Here is a 16,723-nt window from a genome sequence, read left to right as displayed (position 1 = left end):
ATATTTTGAAACTGCATGTTCTGTGTCTGCCTTTACAAGGAATTACAGGGTCTGTTCTGAAAGTAGTAGGACTGGTTTTTTCCGGGGCGAACGGGCGGACGAGAGGCGGTCTGCGTGCAGGATCGTTGAAGGGGGATATTGGGAATGCTGGGGAAAATGGGCAGTCAGCTCTCGGCCGTTGAAGAGAGGAGGTCGCTTGTACTGTGAACCCCTGTCGAAACGTCTCGTCACGCAGAATCATCGTGCGTTTACTGGATCAGCGATACGCGATCAAATTTTGAGTAAATCTTGGTAAAACGGGCAAAGAGACTCACAACATGATTAAGGAGGCCTGCAGTGACGCTTCCATGGGTAGATCAGGTGTTTTTTGAGTGGCACAAGCTTTTCCGAGAAGGTAAGGAAAGAGTGGAGGAAGACGACCGCTCCAGACACCCTTGGACCAGCAAGACCAACGAAAATGTGTAGCGAGTGAAACATTTACTTAACAGTGATCGTAGAATGAGTATCAGAATGATTGCTGATGACTTGAGCATTCCTCAAACCCAAGTTTTTGAGATCGTGACAGAAAACTTATCCATGAGGATAGCGTGTGCTAAGTTGGTGCTGGGAGTGTTGTCAGAGGAGGAAAAGGCCAACCGATAGGATCTTCTTCATCATGTGAATGAGGACCCCGATTTTTTGCCCAGCACAAGGCGGCAAGGCTGCCTCAGCCCCCCTACAGCCTCGACTTGGCCCCGCCAGACTTTTTTCTATTCCCGAGAATAAAATCGACGCTCAAGGGGGAACATCACGGATCGGTAGATGTTGTTCAACAGGCCGTGACAAGGGAGCTAAACAGCATTCCTGTCCAGGCGTTCCTGGATTCGTTCGAAAACTGTAAAACTGTAAATTTTGTTTAAGAAAGTTAGTCCTACTACTTTCAGAACAGACCATGTATGACTCCACGCTCAAACAGAGTGCCCCTTTATGGTTTCAGGCTATATGCATACACACTGCAAGCAAAGTTTTTGTTTTCCGCCACAGCTTCCCTGCTCCAATACCATTCGCAACCGACAGCAAAGTGATCACTCACCCGTGCCAAGAACTAAGGTAGGTGGCGCAACGATAGGCTTTGTCTCTGCACAAAGAGAAACGCGCACAAGCGTTAAGGCGAGAATGTAAATTTACGCAAACAAAAGAGCTCTTTCTTTCAGGCAGCCATCATCCCCCATCATGCACGCAAATGAACCAAGCTCAGCTCTAGCGAAACCTCACAGCAGAAAAGCCCCTCCACGAGTTCAGTACCATTACACTTGAATCGACGCACAAGCATCAATATACCAGGTGTCCCAGCTAAATGTAAACAAGCTTTTAAAATACACGGCGTGTCCTAGCCGTCTGAAACCAATCGAGGGTTGTTTAGAGTCGCGTGACCTAGTCTGCAGTATTTTTTTCGTTCCTCAAGGTTGACTAATTAGTTAAGCTTAATTAACTAACTCTTTAATTATTGACTTGAGGAACAAAGTGTAAATGGAAAAGTTGTAGACCGCTTTGAGAAACAGCTTACCGGGACATTTGCAGCAATGTAATATCTATGTAAAGCAGTTTTTTTACCGGCCTTTAACCACAACCCGCACAATAAGAAAAAGCTTCCACATGACAACTGTGCCACTTCAACGTCCCAAGACGCGCCTTAAAGAATAAAATCCGTTTTTTCTGAAGTCCTCTCCTCTATGAGACTTTGCGTGCACATTGGGGCAGAGAAGTGAGCGAGCAGCTGGTCACTAGAAAACTTTCTTTCGAGGCCAATAAATGAAGCTACGTAAATCGTAACTTGATGGAAACAGCACTACTAGCGGCTTTTCGAGGCGATCTAAAACTTTTTCATTGACACTTTCTTCCTAAGTCAATAATTAAAAAGTTAGCCAATTAAACTTAACGAATTAGTTAACTTTGAAGAGCGAAAAAAATTCTCAAGACTAGGCCACGCGCCTATGAACAACCCTGAGTTGGTTTCACTGGACTAGGACACTTCGCCTTTTTTAAAAGTTTGGTTACAGTTAGCAGGGACACCCGGTATATCTATCAGCAAAACAATTTTTTTGAGGCACACAACGATGCTGTCAAAAAAAAAAAACAACCCCAGCAAAGGAACACTTCTTCATGCAGTGTCAAATCACTGGCTACCCCGCATTACCGTTATCAACAGGAAGCACAACAACTGGGCAGGGAAGGAAAAGTGCCAGTTGTGGCAAACACTTGGCAACAGCAGACAGCAGCAGTTCATTAAATTAGGAAACGACTTTGCACCGCCGTGCACGTCAATCTTATTTTCACATCAGACCTACAAGTGGAATGCAAGGCAGCCCACAGAAAACGATTACGGTCTATGGCGGTCTAATGTCCCAAAGCGACTCAGGCTATGAGGGATGCCGTAGTGGAGGGCTCCGGAAATTTCGACTCTCTGGGGTTCTTTAACGTGCACTGACATCGCACAGTACAACGGACCTCTATAATTTCGCCTCCACTGAAATGCGACTGCAGCGGTTGGGATCAAACCCGCGTCTTTTGGGTCAGCAGCCGAGCATCACAATCACTGAGCCAAAGCAGATACCTCTGGATAATATCAGCTGCCTGTGGTTTTTCTGTGTGCATACAGTCACAGAAAAGAGGGATCTATGCGTTGCCCCTCCACTGGAAACGCTGCAACCCTGTCAGTTATTAACCCTACAAACTCCCCAAAAGCAACAGCTCCCACATACAGTCGGGCTTTGTTCCACCTTTAGGCTTGTCACTCACTGGACTAAAAGTCACCAGCACTGCCACCCCCCCCCCCCCCCCACTTCCCAACATCCATTTTCCCTTCTCAACTGCTGTTAAAATTCTGCTTTCCCTCTACTCCGCTTTGTCACCTTTCCGTACGCTAACTTCATGTCCCTTTATTTCCCTCCCATCACTAGCTGTGCTCTCCCCAGCAGCCCTTAAAGGTGCACTGAAGAGGAATCTGAACTTGTCTTTTAGCCGCGGGAACTCGATCTACACGTTCCTAGCACTTAGAAACTGCGACTTATTGCCCTGTATGGCCGATTTCCCAAATTAAATCGAATTAACGTACGACTCCCGCCCTTTTTTTTTAATTCTCCCTCATACGGTGGGCGGAGTCGACCAACGCGTGGAGTGCCTTTCACCCAGTCCCGTGGCGGCTTGCCGCTCTGCCATCGGCGGAGTAATACGTAGTAGTCCGTAGTAGAAAATAGTCTGCGGGTATTTTTATTTCTGCGGACTTATTTTGCGGCTATATTATCTGCGAATGAAACTATTTATTCATGGAAACCTAAAAAACAAAATAAAGCGAAAGCAAAGCCTCCACGGAGCTGGCTGAAAGGAACGTCACGCGTTGGTTGACTCCGCCCACCGTACGAGGGAGAATTAAAAAAAAAAGGACGGGAGCCGGGCGTTAATTCGATTTAATTAGGGAAATCGGCCATACAGAGCAATAAGTTGCAGTTTCTAAGAATGCTAGGAACGTGTAGATCAAGTTCCCGCGGCAAAAAGACAAGTTCAGAATCCTCTTCAGTGCACCTTTAAAGCTTTCCCGTGAGCCTCCCAGTTCCAGACCGCACACACGAATAGAACAGCTAGTGTTTTTGCATTCTTTCCCATGTCCGTACCTTTCAAGTATTCTAAATAAATAAATAAGGTGGCAAACAAAACTAACAGGACGGGTGCCACCTAAATGTGAATTTCAGTGATAGCTTCACTGGCATGCACTGCCGAATGTTCACACCGACATATTACCTCTGGTGGCGTGTACCGTCTTTGCCGAAAGTAACCCGGCAAAGGTGGTTACTTTCTTAGCCGCCTAGCGAAGCACTTGTGGAAGGCCTTAAGCTCTGAATCTTTGTGAAGTAAGACGAGCCCTTGCCCTCATGTTGTGACACCTTTCGGTCTTTAGGGGTGCCATAAGGGCTCTTTTATACGATTGAGAAGCAGAAACCTGCTGCTCGGTTACTTTTGACAAAGGGGGTACTTTGTGATCTTGGGATTCTGTCACACAGTTTGTTTGGAACTATCATTCCGAGCACGTTCATCCTCTACTGCACTCTAACGCATGCGGCAGGCTTGTGCGTTGTGACCACGGCTGCCTACGGCTGACATTCGCTCATCCAGATGACAATGCCAGCATACGCTGCTTGTCCAAAATGGAGTTAAAAGGTGCTGTACCGCTACCTTTGTGCATGTTCCGCAACATGCTTCACCCCGTCTCCTTTACCCAAACTGTCTTGACGCAGCCATCTGCACTGCGGAACGCACAGCGCAGTTTCAACCGTACGTAGTTGCATCAGAGTTCGCAGCCAGGGAACACGACAAGCAGTTCATCACGCCCACACCAACGTCTTTCCCAATCTCCACTTTCACCTTCAACGTCTCGAACACATGTAGCACCACAGCCATCTGCACTGCGGAACGCCCAGCGCAGTTTCAACAGTACGTAGTTGCATCAGAGTTCGCAGCCAAGGAACACGACAAGCAGTTCATCACGCCCACACCAACGTCTTTCCCACCAATCTCCACTTTCATCTTCAACGTCTCGAACACGCGTAGCACTACAGCCGATAACAAATTGAAAGAAACGGACGAGTGACATCCACCTTTGTTCTCTGTGCTGTCCGCCACACTCCTTGTCGGTGTGGTGGTCTTGATGGCAAACGGATTCTGCTGGATCCGTGACAGCCCCAACATGCCAGCTGCATGGCCCATGCAAAGAGGTGGGGGGGAATCAAGGAAGTAGGAAAGCAAAGCCAAAAGCAGGTTATTGAGAACAAAGCGGAACAACAGATGCTGACCATGAAGTGCAAGATTTGCCAGCTCAGCTTCACTAGTCTGCACCACAGTAATGCTACTTTCTTAACCCTTTCACTGCCAGGTTTTTTTACTTACATCTGCACACACCCTGCCGGGTTTTTTTTGCATGTTAGTTTCCTGGAAATTTTTTGCTAGTAACGCCCTAAAATGCTCTGCAGGACATGTAGACATGTTTATTCAAGATAATCTTATAGATATTAGTTGTAATGCATCAAATCTTCCAGCACCAATCTGGCCTGTCGGATTTCCTCTTCTTACGCGGATTTTTTGGTGGCAGGGGGACTTCATCGCTGTCATCACTCCACAAGGCACTTAGGTGGGCTCCTTCCTCGTTCTCATTGTCATTTGACTCCGAATTCACAAGCAATTTTGAATTTCTTCGTCCGCCAAGCGCGGACGAATGTGGCACATAGCCTCATGGCTGCTGTGCGCAGACCAAAACGAAGCGACTCGGATGTGGAAACATGCGCGCCATCTGTTGTGTAAAATTTACCCTACAAAATCTATGAATTTACGGAGTCTCTCCATAGATGGCGCTACATGTTAGCATCGTTTTTTTTTTTTTTCACGAGTATTATCGGGAGCGGCAGGGGGTGAGTTAAAAAGCCAGAACGAGTTAACTCGGGAGAGGCAGGGGGTGTGCATATGTGGTAGCCCGAGTTATCTCGGGAGTGGCAGATTAAGGGTTAAAGGGTAACTCTGAGGTTCTCTTCTACCTCCACAGATTTTACTGAAGCTTTCATGGAATGGCAGGTGTATCGGAGTCTTCCGAACTGTTCAGTGAAATTTCGGAGCTGGGCAGCACTTTGTTTCAGTGCAAATAATTTTTAAATTTTCCCGCTTAGTGGCCTCAATCAGGCTAATTTCCATGGGCAACATGGCATACGTGACATGACGCGCTGCACGGCCGTCGGTCGCTCAGTATTTATTGAAGGAAGCAGTTTCGTGTACAGTTGTGGTAATTTCAGACGAATAACAACCAAAGCTGTCACTTACAGTCACCAGTTGAACCAATCAAGTACATGACGCACACATAAGAGGTTTTGTGACAGTACTGTGAAGTTGTACTTTGGTTAATGAGTTTTGATTTTGGTTTTCCTTTATGGGGTTTCACATCGCAAAGCGACTCAGGCTATGAGGGACATCATGGTGAAGGGCTCCAGACAATTTCGACCACCAGGGGTTCTTCAACATGCAGTGACATCGCACAGTACAGGGGCCTCTAGCATTTCACCAGTACCGAACTGCAACCACCAAAGCCAGGATCGAACCCGCGTCTTTCGCGTCAGCAGCCGAGCACCATAACCACTGAGCCACCGTGGTAGCTACCTTTCAGTTCTGGTTCCCTTTTTTCTGGAGTTTTACAGTTGTTTTCCTCATTACCTTTAAAAAACTAATCACCCAAACTGAGACAGGGAGGTCCCCGAAATATAATCCGATACACAACTCAAGATGTTGGACAATCCTCCCAAGTTGCCCTTTAATCCTGCAGTGCCCAGGCAATGTAAATTACAGAAAAAAAGTATCGAATTTCCCAACTTTTCCTGCTGGCAAGCCCCCCCATTTCAGGAATGCAAGACGCTGGTAGATATATAGGGAAGAAGCGTAGCTTGTTGGGCCAGTTGGTGCACAGTATGTAGAAAACCAGCGAAAAGGACGCATTCACAAGGAGGAGAAGTACACAGGACAACGCTGGAATTCCTGTGTACTTCTCCAGCGTTGTCCTGTGTACTTCTCCTCCTTGTGAATGCGTCCTTTTCGCTGGTTTTCTACATATATAGGGAAGATTACGATTGTTCTAAAATTAAAATGTGCAAGTCAGGCTAATATCTGAACATATAAGAATGATAAACGGTATTCAGGCAGATGCAATAAATCAATACCACAATTCAAAACTACTGGCATTTTGTACAATCTGCATCGTACTGGATGTCCCAGGCATTACATAGTTGAAATGCTTACACCTCCTCGCCAATGGATGAGCCACTGAGGCCCATTTTGAGGCCAATGCAAACACAATGGTCACGAAGCTTTTGTTTGGGCTGTTATTTCATGTGCTGAATCACAGCACTGATTCGACCGCTGTGCAAATCAGGAAAAAGAAAAGGCAACTGCACATTGAGCACAAGAAAAATATTCAGTACTAAGAACAACGCCCCCGTGGCGGGGCCAAAACATCACTTGTTTAGATTGATCGGTCAGCGCTTGAAGAATTTCCGCCATGAGTACAATACTGCGTACAGCTTTCAGCACAAATGCACACTCTATGACAGAAAATATGGTATACTTAGATCCAACTCAAGAATGAATCGGCAAATGCCTCTCAAAGGAGGCCCTACAGTCAATAGCGTCGACCGATTCTCATGAGATCGTGGTTAACCCTTTTTGACCTGCTGCCTTGAAATCGCATGGGGTGGCAGATGAAAGGGGATTAACCGTAGCTTAATCAGATTAAACACCATGTTCACGAAAATCAGCCCATGCCATAAGCTGGAGGGTATCCTTTGAGGGCATCTGCTGCTTCATTCTTGAGTTATATCCGACTACAATAGCAGCCTGCTTTTACTTTATTTCTCTTTTCACCAGAAATGCAGTACGGTTCGCAGAGTGTGATGAGGCAACAACTTTTCCTGCCCGCTTATTCAACATATGCAACCTTGCCACACATTAGCATTGCTGAAAGTGCCGAGATTCAGCAAATCTGGCCTGAAATCGAAGCTTCAATCTAAGACTACCCTCGTGCATTTTCTTTACGGCAGCATCATCAGTACAGTATTCCAACATAAGGACTTAAGTGCCAATTGCTTCTAGTTGCATAGCAAAGCAGCGGTGAATGGCAAATAATAGTTTACCAGCTACAATGACTAAACTGCAACGTTAACCAAGAATTGAACACACCCTGCACATTCAGTCACCTAACCTCAAAAGGAGCACCACTGACAGTACACAACTGACATTCAGCTGAAAAAGTTACCAGAAAGCATGTGCAATGAAAAATATACACTGGAAAGATTGCAAAGGATGTCAGCACGTTTTAAATGCTCTAAATACCGCCGCACTGATTCAGTCACAGCAATGCTAAAACAGTGTCAGTTAGAATCACTAGAAATAAGAACAAAGCAAAAATTGAAACTTTTTTGTTTGATAATGAATGATAAAGTAAAAGTTAATAAACAACACTATGTTACACCTCCCCTGAAGCGTTGCCCACGAAAAAATCACAGTAAGGTATTATGCAACCTATTATTACACGTACTGATGTCTATCGCTACTCCTTTTTTCCCGATGCTGTAGAAATTAGGAATCAACTACCAAGCGACGTTGTGGACCAAACAGATGTAGAAAAATTTCAGATAGTGAACACGTTCGTGGAGGACTGCTGTGCAAATCTGTAATTCTGTGTTATTGAGTGTACTTTAGCGAAGAAAACTGCACTAGTATATGTTTCCCTCCCTGTAATGACCCTCATACAGAGGGTTAACAGTATGAATAAAAAAAATAAATAAATAAACTTCGCCACCAGCCAAACAACACCAGGGAGAACGAGGAAGTCACACATGCAAGTGCAACATAGACCTTTAAAATCCAGTCACATAAGCTGGCTGTCAAGTAACAAGTTCTTTCCCCTAATTGCTACTCTGTACCGCTTGGACTCGCGTCCTCTAACAGAGCCCAAAGTTCTGGGGCCTTGGACACAACCTTCCTCACAAGGGAAAGCGGTGAAAACACTCCTGAGATTCTTGAGGGACTCGGGGTTGTATTGCCATTTATAATCTTTAAGTTTTCAGTGTGCGCCCTCTGTCCCCATGACATAGTGGTCGCTGGACACTTAGAAAACTCGCCAGAATAGAAGCTTGGACGAGTTGGTGATGGTTCACTTGCCACATAGAGCTAAAAAGACACGGACACAGGGGAGACACACAGTTGTAAGTTAGCGCCCGTCCTGTGAGTCTCCCTTGTGTCCGTGTCTTTTTAGCTCTATGTGGCAATTAGAAAGCTCCTTTCATTGCCGCTCTTTTTCCTTTTTTCCCCTTTGTTCCCCTCCCCAAGTGTAGGGTAGCCAACTGGGCATCGCCTGGTTAGCCTCCCTGCCTTTCCGTCCTTTTTTTCTCTCTTTCCCCTCGAACTGTATTGGAAAATCGGCAGTGATCTGTAAGTTCGGAGCACTCCAGTTGGTGGCAAAGTAGTGCGGCATGCATTAAAAAATTACCACTGTTACAAGCTCACATTCCACTTTCACCTGCAGGCTTTGGCGTCTCTTAACAAACAAGGCAGCGATGTCTTTGCAGCACAGCTTACCTCCAGATGATAGGCAGGAGCTGGAGACAAGTCCAGAATCCCCATTGCCTGGACTGCCACCTGGGAGAGGCAAAACACATTAAGAAACATGAAAGTACGCTTTTGGCTTCAGTAGCTCAAGTTATACGTAACTGCTTTTATCATGCTCGCCCTCATTCACTTCATTCCCAGCAATTCAACCTCAATCAATTCACAACTCGAGTTCACTGACACCCAGCTGGTGCTGGCTGGCCCACTTATGTGATAAATGCACATTCAAAATGTTTGATTCAACACTGCAACGTGCCTGCCTCATGCTTTCCATCCTTTTCTTTAGCGTTGATGTGGCCAGCAAGATGCCCCTTGACACCATTCCTGACATCATTGTTGTGTTCTCGCAGAAAACTAGACTCTGTACAATGTGTACAGGACTTTTTGAGCGCGTTGGAGTTCTAAGATAGTAAAGCGGGCCATCGCTAACTTATGCCTCTCCAACGCGCTCAAAAAGTCCTGTACACATTGTACAGAGTCTAGTTTTCTTAATCAGTGCAACAGGCTAAGGGAAGCAGGTTACCCTCCTCATCTTTTGGTTTCTGTCACTCAGAAGTTGCTGAAGCACACAATTTCTCAGTTCGGAAAGGCTGAACCTAGCGAGCCTATTCCAAAGAATGGAAACAGAAACAAACAAAAAAGTGACGGTTATTCCATACTGCCACACCCTTTCCCACAACCTCAAGAGGATAATGAGCCGTGCAAAAGTGCAGTCAGTGTTCTCCGCTCCCGACAAGTTATCAAACCTGTGTAATCGCGTGAACCCTCGTCCAAAAAAAAGCCATAAAATGTAAAAAGAAGCCTTAAGAACCAGTATGTAACATGTAAAAAGAATGCAGCCTATTCCATTCCGTTGAAATGCGGCCAGAAGTACATAGGCCAGACAGGGAGATGCCTCAACAATTGGCTGTAAGAACACAACAATGATGTCAGGAATGGTGTCAAGGGGCATCTTGCTGGCCACATCAACGCTAAAGAAAAGGATGGAAAAACAAACAAGTGTCCTGGCTGTTATCCGGATTTCAAAAGCTCTGTTGTCATTGATTGCCACAAAGATCAGCTTACCAGGGAAATTATAGAGGCATACAATATACATTCACAAAAGGAATATACATGCGTCAGTGCTGCCTCAGAGTTTCTATCTGACAAAGAAATGCTTTTCATGTCTGCTAATCTGTGAATATTGTTTGACGATAACGCTATTTGAGTGCTTCCTTTTTTCAAATGTTTTTATCTCCTCTTCTCTGTTATATTGCCTGGTTTCATGCAATAAACTTCAGTTGTAAGTTAGAACCCGTCCTGTGCGTCTCCCTTGTGTCCGTGTCTTTTTAGCGCTATGTGGCAAGTCACCCCCTTGCCCTTATCGCTGCCATCACCGATGACATCCACTTCAAGAAAGCTGTAAACGATTTGTTCTGGTAACCTACTCCTCTCTATAATGTCCTTAAGCATTGAGATCATGTAAATGAATAAATAAATATTATTATTATTATTATTATTATGGATGATGATTATGGTTGAAGATTCAGACATTTTTGCTGTTCCATGTAAAGTACAGTCAACTCAATAATATCAATCGAAGGGGATAGAAAATTTGTTCTAATTATGTTAAGTTCAAATAAACAAGCAATTTCAAATTACAGCTTCTAGTGTAGTCCTAAGCAAGTGGGACTTCTGCCTTGAAAACAAGCCAATTTGGACATTTACAGTGTTCTCGAAAACAAAAATAAGTGCCTCATCAACGTATATGGAGAACGGAAACCTCTTCCATTAAGTAACCATGAGCAACCCTGACAAGCCGCTCCCAGTCACCTTCTAGCAACATTTTAAGCAACAATCACTGGGTCATCCAATCAAATTCCTTGCTCTTGTGATCTCAAATACCAAGTCTCAATGGACGGATGGATATAGGCTTTCCCTTTGTATCGGGGCGGCCACAAATGCCACCGCGCCTGAAATAGTTATGTTTTGGCTTGTTTTACTTTAAAGTCACTCCATAAATCCGAACTAAGTTGCCTCAAGGCCCCAGTTATCTTCTCTGTTTCTCGACTTATTTTATAAGTACGAAAAGGATAAAGCACCCTTTAGAGAGGCACCTGCAAAAGATGAAGATGAATCAGCTATTATAAGAAGCGAAGTGCTAAACTGCTACCTGTGCATTACTTACACCACTCTCCAAAACCAGGTAATGCATCATCCATCATGCATTTCTTCATGTAACGACCATGTTGCTAGAGTTGGTGTTCCCTTACATCACATTAGTAAACATGAGGTACAACATGAACCGTACCAAATTTGTCACAACACGTCCACGTCATACTAACTCTGCCTCGCTGCTCACCAGCAACGACTACAACCACCTTCCTGGCTCTGAAGAAGAACTGCTGATTAAACGAGTTGGTAACAATTCATGACGGTTCAACAGTGCAAAGAGTAAAGGCCCATTCACACTTGCCCAAAAATCCGGTGAGCGAAGCGGATTCGCTCGCCGCAAAAACAAGGACCTGTTCTCACGTGTTCACACGCGGGCGAGGCGGATCTGTCGCGCCCCTGCTGTTTCTCGCTTTTCCACACCGCGTCACTGCTAGCGGCATACACAGATATAGTGAAAAAACAGCATAAATTTACGCTGTCTACGTACCATAAGCGTATGCATGCTCACGTACGTTAAACGCAGGCGCATTCTCACTTTTAGTTTAGCGCATGCTATAGCACAGACGCAAAAATAAACTTAGCATATAGTGGCGCCATCTGGTTGTCAGGGCGGGAACCATCCCTGTCAACAAACAGACTCTGCTGTTAAGCCTAGAAGCGGCAGAATCGTCACTCTGAATAAAAAAAATAAAGCAAATTTATCACTTATACGTTTTCTTAGAGGCGAGGTGAGACGAAACGAAAGACCTGTGCTGAATTTTTGACCAGTGAACGGACAAAAAAAGGCAGCAACAACGAGAATTCAGTCCGAAGCGAGGGGTCCGGCTTCGAAGGGCGCCGCCATGTTTGTCGCCGCGCGGCGGAAATCGGTCCAGCCCCATCGCCCTCGCCGCGCCGCTTTCCGCGTCAAGCAGCCGATTCCACTTCGCTCGCCGGATTTTTGGGCAAGTGTGAACGGGCCTTAAGAGAAGGAAAACAGAACGGTTCCATTTTGTGTGTCGCTTCTCTTACTCTGTTTGTTTGCACCGTTAAACCATCATGAATTCCTGCCTCGTCGCTGCCATCACCAATAGTATCGCCTTAAAAAAAGCACTAAGTGAACCATTTTGCCAGCAATTTTCGTTTTGTCATTCCCACCCTCCCCATGATGCCCTTGGGCCTTGAGAGCTGGTAAATATATCAATAAATGATACTGAGTAGGGGGAAAGCAAATGTTCGAAATTTTCTAACAGCAAATCAAACATCCTACTATTCGATTCGTTGTATGAATCAAAAAGAGCACATTTAAAATTATATGAAATGAACACGATCTGCAGTTTTCAAATAGTTCTCGGACAATAGGCCCACAATTCGAATAGGGCACATCCTAACGACAGTTTCAAAAACAAGGCCTAGTACTCCAAAGCTATACATCACGCTGTCGTGATAGGTGCGCAAGAAATGGAAGGTTCAGAGCCCGGATGCGCTCTATGCATGTGGAGGCATTTGTGATGCTCACACACATGGCCTCCAAGAATGAGCAACTTGGCAGAGTTTGCTTGTCATCGTCGTCAGCAGCAAAAGGTAAGCTTTCTACGCACACGAAATGATGGTCACAGAGTTATTGCACTAACTTCTTGTTGCGTACACCCTAGTCGAAATCAGTGTTGTGTTTTTTGGCAGCAATGGGTATAACTCCAGGAGCTATAGCATAGCCACTAGTGTTATGCATGAATATTCATTTTTTTATAAGTATTCGAATAGACAGCAAATAATCACCTGAATATTCGCACAAGTACAAGTAATGAATAACCATATGTCTATTCGATTCATACTCGATTTGGTTCCTTCACTGTTCATATCGGTACCAAAGATGGGCTATCCGCATTTGATTTGGTTTCGAAAAAGTACTATTCCCACCCCCTTAAAGGGACAGTGAGGAGAGCACTAGCACTATTAACATTTTTTTTATAGCAAAATACGATAGTTCGGCATGTCATGGCTTTGTTGCCACTTGGCCGGCAGCGAAAGACGCATTTATTTCTAAGCAATTTGGATTCGAAGTTGAAAAAGTTTTTCCCGCCGCTCTGATTCAAACTTGGGATTCTCCTATGACGACACAGGACTAAGTGACGTGCAACATGACGTGAGCATGACGTAACGCAGACTCCGTGATTTCTGGCGGCCAGCAGTGCGGCCTAGCAGCAGCCGAAAAGAAAGCTACCGCCGGCCGCACGTTGAAGGCATCTATCGGCTATTGCGGCCGTCGCTACAGTCGCTTCGCTTACGTTTGCACTGGCATTTTGCCAGCGTTACGATGGATCTCGTTCTCGAAGTCGTCAACGAAGTTCTTGCAAATAGACACCTTTAGAATAACGTGTACCTTGTTATTGCTAGCGGAATACCGGGAGCCCCCCTAACGCCGGTGAGCAGGCGCTGATTGGTCCCGATGCTTCAGGCACACGCGTAGCTGCAGGCACGTGGCGCCATCTGGCGACGTCAAGGAGATTTGCGCATGCACTGGCTGCGCCTCAGTGATTTGCAGCTTCTCTGGTCCTAGAGTTCCTGGAACGATTGGTTCTAGCAACACTGCTTTGTCCTATGACGTCATCACGCTTGTACTTGCGAGTGTGGCCTGTGGCGGCGATACCTATATTTTGGTTCTTGCTCTTTTCTACGTTACAAGAGCTTTGTTGTCAGTATGAGTGGCGTTTTTGTAATCAGGAGCTGGTATTCTGTCGATACAAGCCAACTTCAATTTCTCCTCAGTGTCCCTTTAACAGTGAGTGCTGAAGACAAGCTTTTGAGCTACGCTTGTGCCAGTGCACTCATCAGTTTTTTGCTTATATCATGACACACTCATTTTCTGAAAGCTTAAACAACGACAGTAGGCCCCAATGAGTCTGCATAGACATGTGTTAACCACTTACTTAATGCTGCTCATCAGGATTGCATGTTTTATCACAAGAAGAGCCAAATGGTGCCAAACATCAGACCAGGCAGAACATATCCAGCCAGTACTCAGTGACCGCTTAACTAGCATAGTCAGCATGAACTGACTGACTACCCAGAGAACTGGCTGTGGAGAAAACCAGTCTGTTCAACAGGTCTGACAGGGTGTGCCGAAGAATGATGTAATTTGTGGCTTAGTTGTCCAAGGTGTACATAATAGGTTTCATAGGGATTTGACATCCCAAAACGGCTCAGGCTATGAGGGACGCCGTAATGGAGGCTCCGGAAATTTCCACCACCTGGGGTTCTTTAACGTGCACTGACATTGCACAGTACACAGGCTTTTAACATTTTGCCTCCATCGAAATGCGACTGACGCAGTCGGGATCGAACCCATGTCTTTCGAGTCAGTAGCCAAGCACCATAAACACCAAGCCACCGCGGCGGCCAGGTGTACATAATAAATGTAATGTTTAAGCTTGCGCTATGCACATTAGGCAAGAGAACGTTTACGTAACCTTTACTTTGCTAAAGAATCGGAAAACAGTGCAAGGCTCACCGGAGGACGAATACATTTGGAGCTTCTGTTCATTCAGAAAATTACTATTTGTGTGGAAACAATCAGTTTCCCCCGTTTGTAGTCGGGACAAATAAAAGCAATTGTAACACAACGTGCCTGTTTTTTGGAATAGCATTACGAATACTAGCATGGCATTCGCAGCTGGAAAACTTGACGCACTAAATGCTTGCTTTGTAGAGGTCCAGCTGACTGCAGGTAAAACAGGCAGCCTTCGTAACAAGTAAAGAGCTGTGGATTGCTTTTACACTTTACAGAAACACCTGCCAGGCACAGGTATTAAATGAAACTTGAGAATGCTCGCGAAGACCGATCGTAAAACGCGTTCAAAAAAGAAAACGAATCTTACGGCTAAATATTCCGTTTTGCAGCGCTATAACATAGTCACTGCCGGTTTAAACAAACACACCTACCAATCAACTAAAGTTTGATCCCCGCGCGAACCAGCAACTTGTGAACGAACAGGTGTGTCTTGCGACCAACGAGGCAGCGAGGTCGCGATGTAAGCATCCCTCACGGCTTTCCGAGCCCGATGCAAAGAGACAGCGGTACGCGTCCAGGCGCCCGGCTCTTTCCAGGCTGCGACTCGAGTCGTGTTTCAAACGCCGCACGCGACAGCAGAGGTCGGAAGGGAAGGAGAATGGTGCGACGACTGCTGTCAACGCCAGCAGCCGCCGCCGCCGCAAAACCAAGAAAATAGGCCACAGACGCTGGCGCTCGCCTGGTATCTGTCGCAGCGGCCGTATCGGTCGCCACCGGTACACTGCGTCACGCTCACACTCTGTCGCCACCGCTACGGTCACGATTGCGCCGCGATAGAAGAACAGAAGCGCGAGAAAGACCCGGCCGCAAACACACGCAAATCTACGCACAGTCACCCAACACCACCTCGTCGCGCGCCACGCTAAAGAAGCACGTCGGTTTGGTGGTTAGCGCGACGTCCGAGTCACGTTCGCGCCGACGCTATGCAATTTCCTTCCGAGAGGCGACGTTTCACGCCGTACGTTACTTTTTATTTTAGGACGCGCAGACACTTGCCGGTAATTCGGGGCGGCACGGAAGCTTAGCTTATGCGCGCGATCTTGGTAGCGGCGTTTTTCCTGAGTAGCCGCCAATCTGAGTAGCGTCGCCTCGGGCTCTTTGGGGCAGCGTTTTTTTGGCTCCGAGACCCCCACAACGCGGGAGCTGAAATGTTCACTCGCGTTTCTCGAACGGACGAAACGGGAGATTGGACTGCCGCGAATTTGGGCCATGAGCTGTGAGCATCACTGTTTACAGCCAGCACCTTGCGGGAGGTGTATTTCGAAACGCATATATATATACACACACACTAATAGTAAATAGTTCTGGCACCTCCGCACTGTAACGCCTCGAGTTCTGATGCCGCGCGCAGCAGCGAGATAAAGAAAAAAAAAATAGTAACAGCGAGACGGCGACGCCTGGTCGGACGCCGCCCGACTACCGGGTTGCGCACTTTGCCGAGACGAAAGCGACAGTGGCAATCCTTTCTTTTTGCTCCATATTCAGAGAGAGCTTACCTTTCTCCGCCATTTTGAGAGGCTCCCACGGTGTTTTTGTTTTGTTGGCCAACTTTGGGCGCATGAAGGCGCTGTGGTCGAATTTGCTGCTTGATGAAGATGACGCTCGCACTACCGTAGGAAGTGAAAATGGAACTTTGAAACTGTGAGTTAATACTTTGAATTGCTCTATCTCGTCAAAGAAGTGCGTGACTACTGTATTAGTATATATTTTTATGATATTTTGAGTGTTTTTTAAAGACTCCGTGCTTAAACGTAGTAAGACAATGCAAATTCAAGGGTTCAAAAAAATGTGGTCAGTGTCACAACAGAAGCAGCCACATTGTTCGGAGAACTATCGTAAAGCAAC

At 46.0% G+C, this 16,723-nt stretch overlaps 1 protein-coding gene across 2 annotated transcripts in view; it reads right to left on the bottom strand.

Moving 5' to 3' along the window:
* Nucleotides 1-16,471, bottom strand: part of RanBP3 (ran-binding protein 3) — a 50,419-nt gene extending 33,948 nt beyond the window's left edge. Inside the window, exons 1-4 of one of the 2 annotated variants that reach the window (XM_089553550.1) lie at nt 16,375-16,471; nt 9,145-9,204; nt 4,632-4,727; nt 1,073-1,117 (exon numbers count right to left, since the gene is read on the bottom strand). In XM_089553550.1, the coding sequence (XP_089409676.1) occupies nt 1,073-1,117; nt 4,632-4,727; nt 9,145-9,204; nt 16,375-16,438 (265 nt within the window). In that variant the 5' untranslated portion in view covers nt 16,439-16,471. Of the gene's footprint in view, nt 1-1,072; nt 1,118-4,631; nt 4,728-9,144; nt 9,205-11,341; nt 11,406-16,374 lie in introns of those variants that run through there. The other variant, XM_089553557.1, reaches the window with a different exon arrangement.
* Between the last annotated feature and the right edge of the window lie 252 nt (nt 16,472-16,723).

Source organism: Amblyomma mixtum, chromosome 1 (assembly GCF_055824585.1).
Source record: "Amblyomma mixtum isolate Tamu chromosome 1, ASM5582458v1, whole genome shotgun sequence".
Taxonomy (NCBI): Eukaryota; Metazoa; Arthropoda; class Arachnida; order Ixodida; family Ixodidae; genus Amblyomma; species Amblyomma mixtum.
The sequence above is the reverse complement of the archived record's forward strand: the minus strand, read 5'-3'. Positions and strand labels throughout refer to the sequence as shown.